The 21,263-nt window shown below is 34.4% G+C and overlaps 1 protein-coding gene and 1 long non-coding RNA gene across 4 annotated transcripts; both read left to right on the top strand.

Annotated features, from left to right (window-relative positions):
* The first annotated feature begins 4,528 nt into the window (after positions 1 to 4,528).
* Positions 4,529 to 10,904, top strand: LOC116129977. Its single transcript, XM_031415753.1, has 3 exons — positions 4,529 to 6,233; positions 8,639 to 9,078; positions 9,215 to 10,904. The coding sequence occupies exons 1-3, from the start codon at positions 4,800 to 4,802 to the stop codon at positions 10,695 to 10,697; spliced, it is 3,357 nt and encodes a 1,118-aa protein (XP_031271613.1). The 5' UTR covers positions 4,529 to 4,799; the 3' UTR covers positions 10,698 to 10,904.
* Positions 10,905 to 14,473: 3,569 nt separating this feature from the next.
* On the top strand, positions 14,474 to 17,442 carry LOC116130892. 3 transcript variants are annotated; one of them, XR_004128179.1, is made up of 4 exons: positions 14,474 to 15,174; positions 15,355 to 15,433; positions 15,535 to 15,655; positions 17,228 to 17,442. It is a non-coding gene; the product is annotated as an uncharacterized LOC116130892 (long non-coding RNA). The 3 variants fall into 3 exon arrangements; XR_004128169.1 differs by lacking the exon at positions 15,355 to 15,433 and having other exon boundaries at positions 14,477 to 15,196; positions 17,228 to 17,437; XR_004128167.1 differs by lacking the exon at positions 15,355 to 15,433 and having other exon boundaries at positions 14,482 to 15,174; positions 17,228 to 17,434.
* Positions 17,443 to 21,263: the final 3,821 nt, after the last annotated feature.

The raw sequence follows: 21,263 nt of genomic DNA, 5'->3' as shown, positions 1-21,263 counted from the left end.
GACCATGACCTTAGTAAAATTACGAAATCTTTGTATTCCGCGAAAATATTCTTAGAACTCATTTCGCTCCTTACGTTAACTAAGGGTTAGGTTATTATAACACAAACTCATATCCATTGACTCATTATAATCCAATGAATTTGGATGAAAAATTAGAGTTAGTTTAACTTATAATACCAACTAAACAATTTTTAAGCCATTTAATTATCATGAATCAATAGTCATAAATTAGTGTTAAATAGCTTGACCCATATAATTATATATATATATAATATATTATTATATATATATAATATATATATATATATATAATATATTAATATTTTAAATAAATAAAAAAATTTGTGTTATAATAGTTTGACCAATTATTTAAATATATAGTTTACGTTGATTTTATGATAGGCCAAAATCAAGAATTGATAGATGAGTCAAATTTTAGTCCATTCAATAAGCAAGATTCAAAGTTCTATATACAAATTATTGTACATAACCAATATACTTAGGTTCACTTTCAAAGACCCAAATATCTTTTTTTGGAACGCGGCTAGACCCAAACCATTTATAAGCAAGCCACCGATGGGTAAAAATTACTCCGTAAATCATATCAGAGTTAAAAAAAAAAAAAAAAATTCATTTAAATTAGGTATTCTAATTACTCATTTCGACACAAATAAGTAAGTGAAAGTATTTTTTTTTTTTAAATTAATTTAAAATGTGTTTCCCTCTTTGTTTAACTTTTCAAACTCTATCATATCCTATTAAGTGAAAAACATTTTTTTTTTTTTTAATATTGACTATTCAATTCAAAATCCAATTATATTTTATTCAACTCAAAACATTTAACAATTATCTTACTTAAAAAAAGTTTATAAATTAACAAAAACACCCCCACCCACCCAAGCAACAGTCGCCCGCCAGCAACCACCGCCGATTGCTAACCGCTGTCGCTGAAACCGCTGGAATGATGCACAATCGGAGGGATCTGGCTGATCGTGCGCTGATTTGACCGTTTTCAGCCAGATCTACCATAGATTTGGTTGGAAATGGCTAGTTCTATGGCCAAAGATCTGGCCATCGTTGACGACCAAATCCAGCCGATCGTGAGCCATTCCAGTGACTATCGGCCACCGTCCAGCTGTGGTGACTAGATGTCGGCAATCAGTTGGGTGGATGGGGGTATTTTTGTTAATTTATAAACTTTTATTGTTTGGGGGGAGGGTATATTTAGCTAAATTAACGAATGTAGAGGGTTAAAATAGTATAAATATTTTCACAAAATGTTTTCCAATAATGTATCAAACACATTCGCAGAATCCTATCATATCTTATTCAAAAAAGTGTACCAAATGCGGCCATCCCAAAAATATTCTTATTTATTACATCATATTTTGTGGCCAAATTCATGTTTTAAATTGTTTAAAACCGGTTTTTTGCGAAATTATTGTTTTTAACCTTTATACATATTTTATAGGGGTATTATTAAAATCTAGGAAATCAATATTATTTTTATCTTTTATTTTTAAAAATATTTTAATCATCAAAAAATTGTCGGTGTGGCCGCATGTAATTTATCTTTAGAAAATTAATTTTATTTTCATTTTTTCTAAGAAAAATCCTATATTTTAGGTACATAAAAATAAAATTATTTCCAATAGAAATTTTCATTATTTAAGGATTTATTGTGTTTTTATTTGATTAAAACTAGTTTGATCAAAAAATAATTTTGAGTTACAATTCCACTAAAATTGTCTCATTATATTTCATTTGTCTTAATAACTAATTTTATCATAATTAAGGATGTGTTCATTGATTGACTCCATTGTTAGGCGTCTGCCTTGATAGCAGAGAGCAGTTTATGTAATCAAATTGGTTTAATTCATATTCTGTTTCAAGTTTTATTTTATTTTATTTATATCAGTTTCTAAGGGTTACTTTTGAGTTGTTGTAGCTTCCTACATATTCACTTGTTCCATAAGCTACACCATTGATGTGTTTGATAAACATATTTCAAAATTGATTATAGGAGAAATTGATTGTCGCATAACAGAGCTTTCAAAAGTAGGATTTTTAGAATTCAAAAACGCCCCTTTTAGGGAAGTCCATTACAAATATACCAAAAATAAATTTAAATTCTAATTTTTTTTTTAAAATTAAATTAACAATATAATAATATTAGAAATGGAGAAGTTATAAAACTGATCGACGAGTCTGACCAAAAATGGTTCAATATTGCTAGTACCATTACAATCGTCAATTATTGAAAATAATTTATTACCAACGATGTCATCTAATATAGAGTTTGAGTTTGACCTATAATCTACTTTATTAAAATTTGATTTTCCGAAAGAATTACGATATTAAACTAAGGTTAAGAGTTTAGAGTTTCGAATCTTTAAAGAGCAATTGAGTTTGATTCTTCATGTTTCAACGGACTTTGATAACTAAATGGAATTGTAGAGAAAAAAGAAGGAGATTTTAAGACAGTGGAGGAAGAGAACTGAGAAATAATGGGATAGTAAAGTGAAGTTAGCGTTTTTAGGTTGTATATATAAATAGTGTATGTTTGACATGTGACATAGCATAGCATTAAGCGAATTATATGACATAGCATAACATTGCTCAATGTTGTATGACCTTTGGTAGAATATTACATTATATTATTCTTACACTATGCTATATATATTTGGTGAATGAATTGCATTGCAATTTTTTTTTATTCCCAAACAAAAATTCATTTGTTAAAAATAATATATTTTTCAATTATTATTTAACTAATAAATTTAAAAAAAAAAAAAAAAGGTCAAAAGTTAAACAGATTAGTGGTCAGTGCCGATAAACAGAAGTCATAATAGTTGTCAAACACCGATTAAACACAATTCAATGCCGGTCAAACATTGGTCAATATCGATCAAACGATGGTGAATGCCATTAACCTACGTTGACCATAGTTTGATCAACTATTGCCTATTTAAATTTATAAATATTAAATTAATTGGCCATGTTTGTTTGTTCAAAATAAGCAAACGACATGTTCTCACATGAGGTTTGCCGAAATCCAAAGTTTATACCATTGATTGCATTTATTCCAGATTCTCACCTTTAATCTAAAACCGTTAATTATTGTTTGATTCTACCATAATGTTATTATCAAACTCTCTCCATCTTCTTCTTCTTCGTCTCTCCTTCCTTCTAACATAGGAACTCCATTTTACAACTTTTTTTTTTTTTTTACCCATTCTTTCTCTTCTTCTCCTCCTCCTCTTTTCCTTCTCTCTTCTAGATTCTTTCTCTTTTTCTTCTTCTCCTCTTTATTCTTCTCTTCTCTCCACCAGATTCTTCATCTTCTTCTTCTTTTTTCCTTCTCCGTTTCTTCTTCTCTTCTCTCCACCAGGTCCTGTGTTAGAACGAAGGAGAGATGAAGATAAGGGCATGTAACGGACCGCCTAGCTCTGATACCCTACTGGCCCGGCCATGATCACACAGCATGACATGTATTGTTCCCCCCTTAAGGGATTTCTTCGCCTCCCACATGGCTCGAACCCATGCCTAAGGGGCTATAGGCAAATGGGAAGCATCATGAGTACCATCAGGCTAGCTAGCCTGATGGTACTCACCATGCTTCCCAAATGACTATAGCCCCTTGGTCTTGGGTTCGAATGGTGAGGGAGGCGAAAGACACCTAGTGTCCAGGGCTGGGGATATCCTGGTAAGTCACGGGCCGTCTTTGTGGTCTGGCTTGGGCCTGCTTTGTGATCTGGCCTAAGCCCGCTGTGTGGTACGGGTTAGCCGGCCATGATCACACAGCATGACAGGATATCTCTCCCCCCTTAAGGAGATTTCTTTCGCCTCCCTCACCACTCGAACCCAAGACCAAGGGGCTGCTGTGCCTGATAGTACTCACCATGCTTCCCAAATGACTATAGCCCCTTGGTCTTGGGTTCGAGTGGTGAGGGAGGCGAAAGAAATCTCCTTAAGGGGGGGAGAGATATCCTGTCATACTGTGTGATCATGGCCGGCCACCTGTGTGGAGCCGTTACAGGGCAGTTTGATAATAGCATTATATTAAAATCAAACAGTAATTAACGATGTTAGATTAAGTGTGAGAATATATAATGAATACAATTAGAGGTATGAACTTGGGATTTCGATAAACCTCGGGAATGATCATGTCGTTTGCTCATTCAAAAATAATGCCAAGTAAGATCGCATTATCTAATGCAATGGTTCTTAGTAAGCATTATATTATTTAATGTAGAGTTTATTACATTATTTAATGCAGTGCATTTTGTTTTACTAAATACTGTATTGCATTATTTAAATATTTAGTATTATACAATCTATCTAATGTTGTGTTATGTGGCATATAAAATATATGTAAAAAGGATAAAATTTTGAAATAGAGTTATTTTTTAAAAAACTTTTATAAATAAACTAAACTATTTCTCAACTAAAAAAGGTTATTTGATGTAATTATAAGGAAAAGTTGTTGAGGCATACTATTTGTTTTTTATTTCTCTTAGAACTGAAATCTTATTTCTCATGTACGCTAAAAATGAACAGAAAACACAATCAAGGATCAAAAACCCATCCAATCCCTCCCCTTCCCAAATTACTACTCCTGCTCTCTTCAACTTATCAACTATGCTGCCAATGGAATACTTTTCAAATATAAACCTTCAAGTTTATTAATTCTTTCAAATTACAACACCCCACCCCCCCCGGCGTCCCAGATTTAGAATTGAATGCAGGGGCAACAGTTTGATCACCCAAATTGAGGATCTAGGGTTTGTAAGTGCGGCATGACGGACAGAGCAACAGCTTTAAAGCCATTCTCATGGCAAGACTGGGAATCTTTAATCGAAGACTTCCAGCACGGCGGTGCACGCCTCACCAAATGGACCTCCAATTACTCAATCACTGCTTTGGTGGACCTTGCTCTCTCTTCTCTTCTCAAGAAAGACTTCCCTCTCAAAATCCCTCTTTTAATCTTTCTAGAAGAATACTCCCTCACGCTTTTCTCCACTCCTAAACCTCAAAATCCATCTCTTCACCGCCTCATTGAAGCTCTCCGGTTTGCAGTTCAATCCCCAGTTGATAATTTCCACATCACTTTTGCCTTCAAAGAGCAGTTCATGATTTCAACCACTTGTATTTTAATCTCAATTGATGCGTTTCAGGTGTTTGATGTTAAATATGTAGAAAATGTTGTTGAATTGTTGTTAACTGTTATTAATCGACCCAATCATGGCTTTGACCGGCACACTAGGGCTATAGCTGCTGAATGTTTACGGCAATTGGAAATTTCTTATCCTTGTTTGTTATCTGATATTGCTGCACACTTGTGGACTTTGTGTCAAAGCGAGAGGACTCATGCCTCCCAGTCTTATATACTTTTGTTTACGGCTGTTGTGTATAATATTGTAAATCTGAAGTTGAATGTTTCCATTTTGAATACTTCTGTGCCTTTGGTACCGTTTAGTGTGCCGCAACTGATGTTGGGTTCAAATACGGGTTTGAATTATAAGGAGTTGAGGAAAGCAATGGCTTTTTTTTTGGAGTCACAACAAGTGTTCACTCCCTGTGGGATGTTGGAGCTTTTGGGAATGATAATGCCCGTGGCAGTGGCTTTGGAGTTGCAGCCGTCTATGTTGAAGGTCCAGTTTTTTGGGATGATTTATTCGTTTGATCCTGTGCTGTGCCATGCTGTTTTGATGATGTATTTAAATTTTTTTGATGCGTTTGATGGGCAAGAGTGTGAGATTGCGAAAAGGTTCATGTTGGTTTCGAAGGAAACTCAACATTTTTTGGTATTTCGTTTGCTTTCAGTGCATTGGTTGTTGGGTTTATTGAATAAATTGATGTTGAGTATAGAAGTTGGGAAGAAGAAGGCTATTGTTGAGTTGGGTTTGATGATTCATCTGAGTGTGTTTGATCCCCTTGCATTGAAATCCTTGAAGCTTGATCTGCTTGCATTTTGCACGATTTTTCTTGATATTTTGAAATCGGAGAGTGCTCTAGATGGGGAAATTGGGGAAATGAAGTCTGTGGTGAAGCTTTTTGAAGACGGTCTTGTTTCAGTGTCAGCTTTAAAATGGTTGCCTCCCACTAGCACAGAAACTGCAGTGGCATTCCGCACCTTTCATAAGTTTTTAATTGGTGCATCATCTCATTCTAACATTGATCCTTCCACGACTAGATTTCTTATGGATTCCACAATCTTCCATGCTTTACAGGTACTCTAATTTTTCAATTTACTTTTTCTCCTTTTATTCTGAATATTGCTAATTGCTATTTCATGAAAAGGGAATGTAAGTTGTTCGAGGATTAGACTGCATTGATTCTATACAATTTTTTAAGAGAAAAGAGTATCGAACATTTAGTTAGCTTTCCCCTGAAGCTTCTCTCAAGCTTAAACAATTTATATATTGTTGCTAAGTGCTAAATTCTTGAAACTAATTGTGTGTAGAAAATTGTTTACAGTAAATGCATACTCACAAAAGTTTTAGGTTCCCCTTTGCCAATTTCGGTCTTGATGTAGTATGTATACCAGTTCAGTTGGGAAGTTGGTTATGATACCATTCTAGGGTACTTTTTTTGTATAGACTGTATAAGTGCATCAAGTACAAGGGAACTGAAATGTAGAGTGATAGTTCACATAGTGTTGTTTTTATGTGGATATAGGCCCTGTGCAGTGAACTACTCTGAGGAGGAAAATGTCATCTAGTTTGGAAGAACACACTATCAAGAACATCCAGTGTTTGAAGAAGTTTAAGTTACTCGTTCCGTAGTTCTTGGATGTATTCTTAAAATAAAAAAAATAAATAAAAAGAAAAATATCACTATAGTTCTTGGATGTTGCTTTGTCTCCTTGTATTGTTTTTGCTTACACTTAATAGGGATTCATGTGCATCTAGTCCTTCAATTAGAAAATGAAACTTTTGTTATGGTCGTTGCTTCTAAGTTTTCCTTGGCAAACTCTTACCAAGATCCTCAATAAAAGGAATAATTACTTAAACCCTCTTTTAAGAGTCAAATTGAAATCTGACCGTTTTTTAATTGGCTTAGTAGATAAAACCCTTCATTCAATTTCTTTCCACTTTTTCCTTCTTCACTCTAGCAGCTAGGGAAAACCACTCTAGTGCTTGAGTTGCTAGAGTCCAGTCAACTCTAGCGTTAGAGTCTAGTTGACTATAGCACTAGAGTGAAATTTTTTTATTTTTAGAAAATTAAATTAACTCTTATATACATTTACTATTCCTTTTTAAAAATAAAATGTCTTAGTTCTTAATAAAATATAATTAGTTAATTTTATTGTTAGTTTAAAGAAGTTTTGATATTTAATTTCTAACACTAATTTGGAGAAAAATTAAATAAAAAAACAAATTTAGTGGCTCTAGTGCTAGAGTCACGTCTAGTGTTATAGTCACTTTAGCGCTAGAGTTGCTAGAGTGAAAGCATGAAAGTTGTGGAAGGTTAAAATGGAACAAAAGTAAATGAAAGATCTTATCTATTAAACCAATTGAAAAATGTCATATTTTAATGTGTCAAAAGCAAAAGGGTCTTTTTAGTAGTTTTCTTTCAATAAAATGTAGTTCGACTCTTATTTATATGGTTGTAAGTTTGTTTTACAAAATTTATGACTTTAGACATATCTCTAGGTAAAATCCTATTAAATTCATGTGCTTTACTTGGAATTGTATACCTTGTCAATTGCAATTCTTCAGTTCTGACCAATGGCAAGGTCCCAGATAGAAGACGGCTTGATTTGGGTACTTTGAACCTCTACTTGGGCTTGGAGGAAACTGATTTTCGTTTGTCATGTGATGTGGAATGCAAGGGATTAATTATTTTTCTTGGTTGTTTAAGTTAGAAATATTGCTTATGCCACTCCAAAGATCTAGTCATTAATGGTTAAGATTTTTCGGTCCAACGGAGTAGAAATGACATTTCAATAACAGTTGACATCCTTGAAACAGTTTTGCTCTCTGATTTCCCATCTTATGAAGGAAATGAAATTAATTGTTAGCACTCAACATTTGTCATACAGATCTAACTAGTGATTCTTTCATGTTAATTTACATCAGTATATTGATATTTATTGTTACTCTAATTTTCATTATCCTTTTCTGTTTTCCCCTCTAAGGTCTGAGTCATATAGTTGCGAGCTAATTATTGTCCCTGGATGTACTGTATGTATATTTTCATAGGATTTTGGGCAATGTTTAATTATAAATTAAAAGTAAATTCAATGTGATTGTAACAGTTTTGCCTCTAGAAAATTCATATTGTCTCTTCAATAGGTTTTGCTTTCCTAGTATTTTCCTATTTAATTACTTTCTGATATGGATCATGTGTAAAACATTGTTTTGGATCCAAAAGAAAATTAATCCAAAGTTGTCATTTTAAAAAATTGAATTTAAACAGAAATTTTTACTGATGTCGGCAATGTCTGTGTTTAGATTCAACAATATCTTTCATCGCTCTTTAATTTTAAAAATTAGAGAGAAAAATAGAGTTGGTGATCTGGAGGCTTGGTGTATTGATGTACAATTATGGATTTTATTTTTGTTTTAGAACTGCTTTATTATACAAGCTACGGAATCACTCATTATTCATGTCTACAACTTTGATGTTCCAGGGCATGCTAGTGGACATGACATTAAAGTTTCAGAGATTGGTCCCAGTCATTGTAGCTTTCATTGATCGCTTGATAGGCTGTCAAAAGCATCGTTGGTTGGGAGAGTGTTTGCTTCAAAAACTTGATGAGCATTTGCTTCCAAGAGTCATCATAGATTATAAATTAGTTTCTTACTTCCCAATATTTGATAGAATTGCTGAAAATGATACAATACCTCCTCAAGGATTGTTAGAGCTGCTCACTAACTTAATGGCTTTCCTCGTTGAGAAGCATGGCCCAGACACAGGACTGAAGTCTTGGTCTCAGGGAAGTAGAGTGCTTGGGAATTGCCGAACCATGCTGATGCACCATCATAGCTCTAGATTATTCATTGGACTATCACGCCTCCTTGCATTCACCTGCCTGTACTTCCCTGATTTGGAGATTCGTGATCATGCAAGGTTTGACAACAAAAGCATAGTTATTTTTTATCCCATATCATTTTTGATGTCAATTTTTTATTATTTCTGGTACGGAAGTGATGTAGTTTATTTTAGTTCATGTCATTGGCTTCTAAATGATCATGGAATTTTGCAGGATCTACTTGCGACTGCTGATTTGTATACCAGGAGGGAAGCTCAGAGGCGTACTTAATCATGGGGAGCAACTTCTTGGCATAGCACCATCTCCACATTCGAATTCATTCTTCAACATTCAGTCTCCAAGGCACTATCATGATATCAAGAGGTCCAAAAACATCTCATCTTGTGTTCATCTTGAGCGTGTGATACCACCACTAGTCAAACAATCTTGGTCCTTGTCGTTATCAACCATGGGTATTGGGAGTAATAAATCTGGTTTTATAGACAACATTAGGGACACTGAACCTGTTGTTTATGAAAGGGAACTTGATGGCAGTATTGATCATCAGATTGTGTCTAAAGCAGAAAATATCAATCAGCCACTTGAACCATTACGTGTCATGGATTCTAAAATTTCAGAAATATTAGGAATACTCAGGAGGCACTTTTCTTGTATTCCTGACTTCAGGCATGTGGAAGGGCTGAAGGTTAGAATATCATGTAGTTTGAGATTTGAATCTGGGCCTTTCAATCATTTGTGGGGAGATGATTCCTCTATGGGTGGGTTGGATGGAGTAGATTCCCTTCCAGCCATATATGCTACCGTGCTTAAATTTTCATCCTCAGCACCATATGGGTCTATTCCTTCGTGTCACATACCTTTTCTTCTAGGTGAACCTGCAAGAAAGGGTAGTTTTTCTGATCAAATGGTTTCACTAGATGTTCCTGTAGAAAATGGTTCTGGAGAAGAGGAAAGCTTTCGAGCTCATGTAATTATTGATTTGGAACCCTCCGAACCATCACCTGGTCTTGTCGATGTTTTTATTGAAACAAATGCAGAAAATGGTCAGATCATATATGGCCAGCTTCAGAGTATCACAGTAGGCATAGAAGACATGTTTCTCAAGGCTATTTCCCCACCGGATATACCAGAAGATGTAATACCTCTTTATTACTCTGATTTGTTCAATGCTCTTTGGGAGGCATGTAGTACCTCTTCCAGCACAGGGCGGGAGACTTTTACATTGAAAGGAGGCAAGGGGGTTGCAGCAATAAATGGAATCCAGTCAGTCAAGCTACTTGAAGTTCCCGCAGACACTTTGATTAGGGCTACAGAACGCTGCCTGGCACCCTTTGTTGTAAGCGTGATTGGAGAGCAACTTATCAACATTGTGAAGGATGGTGGAATCATTATGGATATCATCTGGAAGGATTTGGCCTCTGATTCGTTTCTTGATGGTAGTAACTTCAGTACTGATATTGAGCGAGGGCCTCTGCATCTTACTTACATCGGGGATGAAAAAGAAGGAGAAGGTCAGGTTAATATCAGTAAAAGAAATATGGGTTGCTTTCTCATTTTGATATTTCTTCCCCCAAGGTTCCATCTTCTATTTCGAATGGAAGTATCTGATAACTCAACTTTAGTTCGAATTAGAACTGATCACTGGCCTTGCTTAGCATATGTTGACGATTATTTGGAAGCATTATGTTTTGCTTAGGAGTAAATTCTTTTCGTAATACCTGTGCACAGAAAGATGAGTTCATCTATATTTTTCTCATCAGCTTTTGTTTTTGCTGCTGTAGACATTTTGTTCTGAATTCTTTCTCCAAATTGTTCCCTATAGAGGGCAATTCTTTTGTACCCATAATAAACAATATGTAAATACTTGTGCAATTGAATATCATCTTGTAGTTGTATTATTATTGAAGGCCTTTGTATTACCGTAATTGCAAGTTTTATTGGGTAATTGAAGAAGAATATGGTTAATGCAGTGGGGGAAAAGAAGTTTAACAATTCATGATACACTAAATATATCTTTAGCAAAAAGGTCTTTTATCTGTGACAAAATCTTTTATATACAAAAATAAATTAATTTCATTTTTAATAGTATCCCAATTGTATTACCCAAACAAATTCCTTCCTTGCCATACCAGTTAAGTAATAAAGTAGTCGAGTCAAAATTTCCTATTTTACTGGGATTGTGTTATTTGACTTGTTGAGGTTGACGTTGAGTCATAAGTGCCTTTTTTTTATCACTATCATAATTGCTAGATCTGTGTAAAGTCAGTTGCTAATTTTATGTTTATAACCATGGAACTATTATGTCTAAATAAGTGTTTCACAACGAGTAGAAGGTAGGAAGATATATATATACGGCGGGGCGGGACGGGCCAGGACAAGACTAACCCTGTCCCCAGCCCTGTGGATTGAATTTTGGCCTCGACTTGGTCCAGTCTTCGAACCATTCAGGGAATCTCCGCCCCATTCGGTCCAAGTCTCCGACGGGATGGGGAAAATGCCGGATCTATGCACCACATAGGCACCACCTCAAATTTAGTCGACTGGATTGGAAACAATCTATCGGATTGGAAATGGTCGGCCAATTTCTACGATTTTCAAAGTCCCTTTTTAGGTATAATGACCATATTTTTGCACTCCCATATATAAATTAAGCAAAACCCATTCTGAAATAACTTTATATTCTGTGAAATTTCATCTCTTTCATAACAAAAGAAATCAAACAATCTTATACCAATCTTTTGGAGCTTTCACTTACAAATTTCATATTCTAAATTAAACCCTTGCTAAATCCTAAACTTGTATTTTTGTAGATTAGGTTTCTTGAGCTATACAATTGTTCATCTACTCTTTGAGAGAGTTTTTCATTGTTTTATCAATCAAATTTCGAGTTGTAAAAGAGTGAGGTTTATTCTCGGGTTTCTAGGTAATTCTGCTGAGAGAAAGTAAGTCTTAGTGTGTGAGAGAGGGGTTCCAATTGCACCTCGTGAAACAATTGTGTGTAAATGTTTAATAACACTTGGAGGAAAGCTATTTGTATTGGATTTGCTTGGTTGGGTGATCAACTAAGGGAGATTATAGAATACTCCAAGAAGGATAGCTTAAAAGGAGTGGACATAGATTGGTTGGGGCCGAACCATTATGTATTGTTGTGTTTGCTTTTCTTTTCTCTTATCTCTTTATATTTGTGCAATTTATTTTTTTTGTTTAAGCATTTTCAATTGCTTGCCATTTGCCATATTTATATATTGCACTAGAGAAACATCTTTAAGTCAGTAAGAGTTTTAATTTGAGTATATTGTGATAAAGTAACATTCGGAGGTTTTAAAAGTCTAATCTACCCCTCTTTTAGGTCATTTGATCCTTCATTTTATAATTGAAAGGTCCAACTATCAATTTCTTGAATCTTAGGGGGTGTAAATGGTATTAACCTTTATTTTTATTAGAGTAGAGACTGAAACTTCAAGACTGGTAGTCAATATCTCGACTAGTTGGTTGAGTATGATCTAGTGCAATAGCGATTCCCCTTAACAATAAGGAAATCAAAACTACTTCAGAGATAAGAATATCATGTCGAGGAATTTCAAGTACTTGGATAATAAACTTGCCCAACTATTTGGCGGATTAGATTCATCATATAAAGAGTAAGGCTTCATTTGGTTCATGAATTTAAAATACTACTCTGGTTTTTCCAATAAAGTTAAACCCAAAAATGGTATTTAGTATTCCCAAAAATGTTAAACAGTAAAATGTTATTATTCTCAAAATATTATTCTATATTTTTCAATTTCTTTTAAACCTCATAAATTTATTAATTTAACTAAATACCCCCAAATATTTTTTTTAGAAATTGCAAAAACACTCCGACCATCCTTCGGTGGTGGCGGCCAGCTGTCCGTATTTAATGGGTGGGTTAGGGGTGTTTTTGTTAACTTTTAATATTTTATTATAGGGGTGTTTAGTAAATAAACAAATATAGGGAATATTTTTTTTAATTTCCAAATCCTACATCGTAATACCCGCCCAATTTAATTTTTTTTTTTCAAAATATTATTCTAAAAACTATCAGAATAATTAACCAAACGGACCCGCATTTGTTTCAATATTCTCAAAATCCCATTCTACTTTTTCATCTCACAAAACATTAATAATTACATTTTTCGTAAAAATAACCAAATTTTACTTTTTTTTCAAAATACTATTCTGAAAATCATCCAATAATAAACCAAATGAAGCTTAAATTTATAAAATATAAGTTGAAAAGTCTTCATTATCTATTAGATGAAAATTAGGCTTACATTATTAAGATATAAAAGTAAGGGTAAATTCGTAATTTCCTTGTTCAATTATGAATATTATAGGAGGGTAAACTTGTTATATTAACTGCAATTTGGATAATTTTTTATTTTCTAATTCAATTTTGATTAAATTAGTAGAAATTAAATAAGATAAATGTGGGGTGTCAAAAGTATTTGTAAAGAATTAGAAATTAAACTTAATATTGATAATTTAATATAGTGATAAATTTTGACATCACAAAAGTTATTAAAAAGCAGAGTTTCTTTAACTCATTAATAGGAGTGCCAATATATCCTCTCAATAGATTTTTGGCCCCTATCTAATTTATCATTATCTCTCACTTTTAAATTTAGTTTTTCTTTTGACAAGTTTAATTTTAATTAAAGTTACTAGAAATAACATTATAATTTCTAAATACACTTATACTCTATTTTATATTTTTATTTTTATTTTTAACATTTAATCTTACATCCTAAATTTTCATAATCATTGAAACAATTTGTTTTATTTTAAATATTTGATTGTTATATGAAAATATAATATTAAAACTACGGAAAAAATAATCACACAATAAGATGAATATGAATTTGTAAAAGGAAAAGTAAGTTTTAAATTTGATATTAGGAAATAAGGGGAAAAAGTTTGTAAACCAAAAACAATAGTTAAGTTTGAAATTGGGAAAAATAAACCTAATTAATCTTATAGGGCTATTTTTAGTATTAAATGAGGTTTAAAGAGATTTTTTTTTTTTTTTTTTTATAATTATAGGAAATATGTATTTAGTAATGGGGGATATCAATCAATTGAATAAGAGTTAAAAATCACTTGCTAATATCCATTCATCCATTTTTTCCTATCAAATAGGGATGAAAATACCTAGGCCCAGGTTGGGCTTCCCGGGTTAAGCATAGGTTACATTTAAAAATTCTTAGCTCGAGCCTAAGATTTTAGAGAGTTATTTATACCTGTAATTTGTAGGGGCCGAACGACATACACTTATCCAAAGTTTTCCGTGAAGACAAAGTAATACCCAAAAAATTTAGAAATGTTAAACAACCACTTCCCATTATGTTTCATTAATGATTCCCATATGCTAAAAGACAGTATAGTAATTTCCCTCCAAATTTTTTAATTTTATATCTCTTTCTCCGTATTTCCGTTCTCTTTTATTTATAATTTTTTTTTTTTTTTTTCACTTCCTCCTCTCTTTTTTGTCTTTCTTTTCTTCCATCTCTTTGTTTCTTCTTCTCTGTTGGATTAAACCAAAAACATTTTGGCGGATCAAAGTCATGAAAAAGATATCACAGCAACCGGAAACAAATTCGGCGGCTGCGATTTGTCTGGTTACGATGTGGAGCACCAGATTGCATCGCGGCGGATTTGTTGCTCTAGATATGCCGCGACGTAGGGTGTCTGCCACGATTTGGGCTAGATCATGGCGGTTCAAGGGCAGATCGGATGAGATCACAGAGTAATCACATTCTTCCGCCACGATCTGGCCGATTCCGGCGGCCACTAAATTTTTTTCTTCACTTCCTCCTCACATGGCGGCCAACCAGTAGTTGGTTTTTTCTTTTTTGTTTTTTGGGTTGTGGGTCTGGAGATAAAGAAAAAAAGAGAACCCACTGTTGGGTTGGAGAGAGACGGAAGGGAAAGAAGGGTTGGAATTGCTTTACTATGAGAATAAGATTTTGATTCTTTGTTATGTAGGTTGGACCTTGAATTCATGGATTAAATTTTAAAGCCTGGGATCTTGTTTTCTCTTAATTTTAGATTAAGCCTAGATGTTGCTGGCGTTTTGTTTTCTACAGGTACTTCTTAAATGTCATCTTCAATATACTCAACAAGAAGGTCTACAATTACTTCCCATATCCATAGTATGTCATCATCATAGATAACGTAATTGCTTTGTTACATTTGTAGATTTCAATTTTCATGTTACATCCTTTGCAAAAAGTGGATAAGATAGTGTTTCATTGTTTCTTTTCTCAATGGATCTCATAGCCTTGGCGTTTCTAAATGTTATCCCTGTTTAACTGTACAAACCATTTCTGCAGTTTTGTTTCTGTTGTACATCTTCTAGTTGGATTTGTATATTGTCTTGTTTCTGAGGGTGTTGGTCTACCCTAGCGTGCTGTAAGTATGAGGTCCTGTCCTCAGTGTCCTGTTGTCTTTGCTCTTCAAGTCACATATTTCATTGACTGGAAACTAAATAATATTTTTTGTTTATTATGTAGGTTCATTTGATTTTGAACCAGAACCAGTTACTTGGATTGCTGACTTAAACAAGGGTTTATTTGGGCACCTCAAAGGTTTTCCAGGCGATTTAAACCTTTTCTGGTCTCCACCTAGGTTAAAGTATGTATTTCTCTATTCTAGTTGTTTTTGGTTTAAATGATAATGTATGTTAATCACCACTTTCTCTATGTGGCTTTATCTTCATAGCTCTGGAAAAGAAACAACTAAATTTTGTCTGTTTTGATTAATGTGTTCTGTTTGCGTGGTGTTTGGGGGTGTTGTCCATGTTTTTATTTCTGTTTTTCCTTTGTTTTTATGGATGAACTGATTTATGCTTTTGCTTTCTGGTCGCTGGGATTTTGGGCTGCCTGGGGCAGTATTATTTTTGTTCTTTGGAGCTTGGAGCTTTTCTTAACATGACTTGGTGGTTGGTAGTTTAATGACTGGTACGGCCAGAATTTTGTTTGATTTCCTGGTGAACCAAAACTATAGATACTATGTTTTTTGACTTTGTGAAGTTAATAGAACCCGATGCAGCAACTTTTTAGAAGTTTCTGTGACAATATGCCATTTTAGAAACAGATGTAAATAATATTTTAAATTTAACATAGTTTAAATGCATGTAAATTAATGAAAACTGATGTAGAGAAGAGACCTCAACATTGACATTGAAAAATGAATAATATATAATATGGTACAATCTGTAGTTGGAAGGATCTGGGTTTATCCTTTATGTCAATTTAGAAAATAAAATAATGGATTGCAAATCTTAGTCTTGACTATTATGAAAGTGAAATTCTACATATATTAATCGACCTCTACTGCCTTGATTACTGGTTGGATAACATTATCTCCTTTCTCAGTCCTTATGGCAGGCCTGCCATCCAACTACATTATTTTCACAGGACAAGAAAATAATAAAATGTGAGTTTGCTTTGAGGCCTACCTCTTTTTGGCGGTTTTAAGCAATGTTGTTTTCAGCTACATTATTTTCACTTGATTTAAGCAATGTTGCCACCTTATACCAGCACCATGCCCCAAGGCAGAGACCATGAACTAGAACAAAGTGTTAAAAATATATTTATACTTTTAAAAGTTATTGCATCGGGTTCTCTATTAACTTCACAGAGTCAAAAAATTTAGTATCTATAGTTTTGGTTCACTAAAAGTTTTTCTACAATTTTGTATCAAGTCAATGTATGAAAAATGTTGTAGTGAAACTTGAACCCTAAAATGAAAGAAAAATCCAGCCAAACGGTGGGGTTGGTTTGCTTGAATTGATTCATGGAGAGAGTGACCCTTTTTCTTATTCTGGTACATATTAATTTTTTCATAAATGTTTGGTAATGCATGGTGTAATTGTTTGATTGTTTGTTTATGTTTTGATTTTGGCATGATCTGCTTGGGTAAATTTGAGCTACTTGTTTTTGGTGGTTGGATTTTGACCTTATTTGTTTGAGTAAGCAGCAGTTGCGCATGGTAGATTTGTTTGTGTTTTCATTACTTGTTTTTGGTGGTTGGATTTTGGCCTTATTTGTTTGGGTAGGCAGAAATTGTGCATGGTAGATTTGTTTGTGTTATTTGTTTTTGTTCTTTATCGTAATTTTTATCTGCTGTAGCTATATTTCTAATTTTTGATCATCTCTTTGTTTTGTTATTGAAAACCATGGTGTATACTTTTTCGGAAATCAGAATGGCGAACCCCATGGAGGAAATTGTCAAAGATGTAACTCAACAAATACAATGGAAGATTTATACAACATTTAGGAGCTGGTAACAGAAGCATCTTGGAAATTGCTTCTGCCTTTCTTGTATATCTTCCTTGTAAACAAATTTTAATGTACTGAATTCATAGTTTCTGTTTATTTATAACTTAGAAAGAATTTCATTACAAATTATGTTCTTTTGTATAAATGATTTCCTTTACATCATGAAGAATTTCATTACAAATTATGTTCTTTTGTATAAATGATTTCCTTTAAATCATGAAGAATTTCATTACACGCTCTGACCACAAATGAGCAATTTTATTCTGTTGCTTTTTGTTAGGGCCAAAAATCGTCTTGAGTTTGACGAGGCCCAATAACGAAATAAACATGTCACGGTCTAAGGCGTCAACCCAATCTCGATTGGGCTTACGCTTAAAATCACCTTGCGAACTATCTACTCTATGAGTTGGGTCATCCTATAAGTTAAGTTAAACTGAGTTTCAGCCCATTAGTCTGCAACAGTCTATAAATAGAAAATCAGAATCCTATTTTATTTCCTCTCCTACTAAGATTCCAAATCTTACTCAAACTATCAAACTTGATTTGATAAGGTCAAAAAATCATATTTCTTTCATGATAGAGATTATCTCTCAAAATAGGACTTAATGTTTAAACTATTAAACTTGATCTGATAAGGTCAATAAATCATATCTCTTTCATGATAGAGATTATCTCCCAAAATAGGAGTTAATGTCTTACTAAGATTCCAAATCTTATTTAAACTATTAAACTTGACCTGATAAGGTCAATAAATCATCTCTCTTTCATGATAGGGATTATCTCCTAAAATAGGACTTAGTCTCCTACTAAGATTTCAAATCTTATTTAAACTATTAAACTTAATCTGATAAGGTTAATCTGATAAGGTCAAGAAATCATATTTCTTTCATAATAGAGATTATCTCTGAAAAAAGAGGACTCAATGTCCTACTAGGATTCCAACCCCTTGGGTTCACTATAAAAACAGAGGTTTTCCCTCTCATTAGGCATGCAATCTCCCATAGTCAATCTACACTACTCAAAACCATACATTTGCTCTTAAGTTCTTGCTCCCAAGAACCCGACACCTCTGTCGTAGTCTTAGCCTCCGACAAGACTCTTGGTAATTGTTCATCTCCTTAATTCTGATCAAATAATCTCTTTCAGTCTCGCTAACTTGAGCGTCGGAGTGCCTACGGCAAACACCACCTCGGTGTTTTCCGGAAGTTTCACGCTTGCCCTTTCATGTGTACAGGTCTAGCGGATTATTAGTGGCCTCAACCTCACAGGATCAGACTCTATTTTCATGACGGTAGATTTTTTGCATCTACAGTTTGACGCCCACCGTGGGGCCCTGACAATCATCTGCCAACGACGACTTTACAACATGGGAGGCAACACGAAACTCCTTTTGATTGATAATGTTAATCAGAAAATTCCATCACGATAAGAATTTTGTTTTTTCTCTCTTTATTTTTCTTTGTTTGTTTTATCTATTCACATGCCATATTATATCTATTCGGCATATTGTAATTTATTTTATATTATATCCATTCAGTGGGTAGTATAAGACCTTGAAGCTTATATTATTGTTCTAAATTAATAATAAAATAATAATGTATCAGAGTTTAAAGTGGTGTTCCTAAACCACTTGATTCATTGACTTTGTTTCAACAATCTCTCTTCTCTAATCCTTTGTTCAGATAAGACAATAGCTTCTGTCTCTAACCTCTTTACACGTGCCTTTTCACTTCAACCATCAAACCATTAGGTGGTCCGCCACCATCATCAAAGCTTTGCAATGCATTACCCGCCATAAAATCTGTCAATTTGTTCATTCAAGAAGATGCCGCAATACGCCAGCATCTCTAGGACCTCCGCTCCATTAGAAAGTAACTCAAACTCGACCAACCTTGATCCAATCCTAATTCAACTTCACGGAGATTTGCCACCACTTTGAAACCCAAAACCCGTCCACCTGTTCTCCTAAAATCGCCCTAACAGCTTCTCCAATCACATAGTTAAATCCTAAAAACACAGCAGTAATCCTCTCAAAACACCAAAAGTCATCTACTAAACATGAAGAGAAACCCCCCAAACAAAACCTGCTTAAGTGACGCCACCCCACTCTCGCCTAATCTCCTTACCCCACCGTATTACAAAACTCCAAACTCGAACCATCGCCCCTTCCCAACCAATACATATCAACTCAAACCACCTTCAAATCACAATCTCCAGCACACCTGTCACAAAAGCCCTCACACTCCCCGCTGTTTGCAAACTTTCCACTCCCCACTGCAACTCAGCACCACTAAACAACACGAGTAGTCCACTCAATGATATTTTGGTCTGCACATACAATATCAACGTGCCCATTCGGTTCAGCCCAAAAGTGAATCACGTGCCCACTCAACTTCAATTGGTTCAGCTCCGACATAGAAGGTAACATCCCTCTCTCCACTCGGTCCATCAAGCATGGGTGGCAGCACTTGAAGGGGAAAGGTATGTGTCATTATCTCCTTTTAACTATCACTCTATTTGGTTAAATCTTTCTCTATTCGGCCCATTACTTAAATACATGCAACCCATTTTTCCATTTAGCTCACTCTTCATTCAGTCCATAACACATGCACATCATGCATATTGACTCTCCATTCAACTCTTTGCTTAAAACATGCATGCCATGCATGTCACTGCTCCAGCTTCAATCAAATGTTTTCAACTACAAAGTCGGTCACGCCGACTAGGCCACATAGCCCTCAAAGGTTTCAACTATAAGTCGGTCACGTCGACTCGACTGCAAGCTCCATACAAGCTCCACTTGGCATACACCTTCGAATCGACCTTACCCGATTCACGAGTTTACACCCTGAATCGGCCCTGCCCGATTCACGAGTTTACACCTTCAATCGGCTCAGACCGATTAATGAGTTTACATCTTCGATCGGCCCAAACTAATTCATAAGTTTATATCTTCGATCGGCCCAAACCGATTCATAAGTAGACAAATTCGATCGGCTCAGACCGATTTATAGATTTACACATTCAATCGGCCTAGACCGATTGAAAGACTTGCACCTCAAATCGACAAGTCATCAACCCAATCCACACAACAATCCATCCGACCTAATGAGCTGCTATCACTAATCTGCTCAGTCTGCACTCATTCGATTAAATCTACTCTCTAAGCTAAATACTCTTTAACTAAGAGAGTGGGGGGCTAACTGTTAGGGCCAAAAACCGTCTTGGGCTTGATGAGACCCAATAACGAAATAAACATATCACGGCCCAAGGTCTCAACTCAATCTCGATTAGGCCTACGCTTAAAATCACCTTGTGAACTACCCACTCTATGAGTTGGGCTATCTTATAAGTTAAGCTAAACTGGGTTTCAGCTCACTAGCCTGCAATAGTCTATAAATAGGAAATCAGAATCCCATTCTATTTCTTCTCCTACTAAGATTCCAAATCTTACTCAAACTATCAAACTTGATCTGATAAGGTCAAAAAATCATATCTCTTTCATGATAGAGATTATCTCCCAAAATAGGAGTTAATGTCTTACTAAGATTCCAAATCTTATTTAAACTATTAAACTTGATCTGATAAGGTCAATAAATTATATCTCTTTCATGATAGGGATTATCTTCCAAAATAGGACTTAGTGTCCTACTAAGATTCTAAATCTTATTTAAACTATTAAACTTAATCTGATAAGGTCAAGAAATAATATTTCTTTCATGATAGGGATTATCTCCCAAAATAGGACATAGTGTCTTGCTAAGATTCTAAATCTTATTTAAACTATTAAACTTAATCTGATAAGGTCAAGAAATAATATTTCTTTCTTGATAGGGATTATCTCCCAAAAAAGAGGATTCAATGTCCTACTAGGATTCCAACCCCTAAGGTTCACTATAAAAACAGAGGTTTGCCCTCTCATTAGGCATGCAATCTCCTATAGTCAATCTACACTACTC

The sequence above is a fragment of the Pistacia vera genome, unplaced genomic scaffold (genome assembly GCF_008641045.1).
Source record: "Pistacia vera cultivar Batoury unplaced genomic scaffold, PisVer_v2 Contig100, whole genome shotgun sequence".
In the NCBI taxonomy this organism is placed as follows: Eukaryota; Viridiplantae; Streptophyta; class Magnoliopsida; order Sapindales; family Anacardiaceae; genus Pistacia; species Pistacia vera.
Note: the sequence above shows the minus strand (reverse complement) of the source record. Positions and strands in the feature narration are given on the sequence as shown.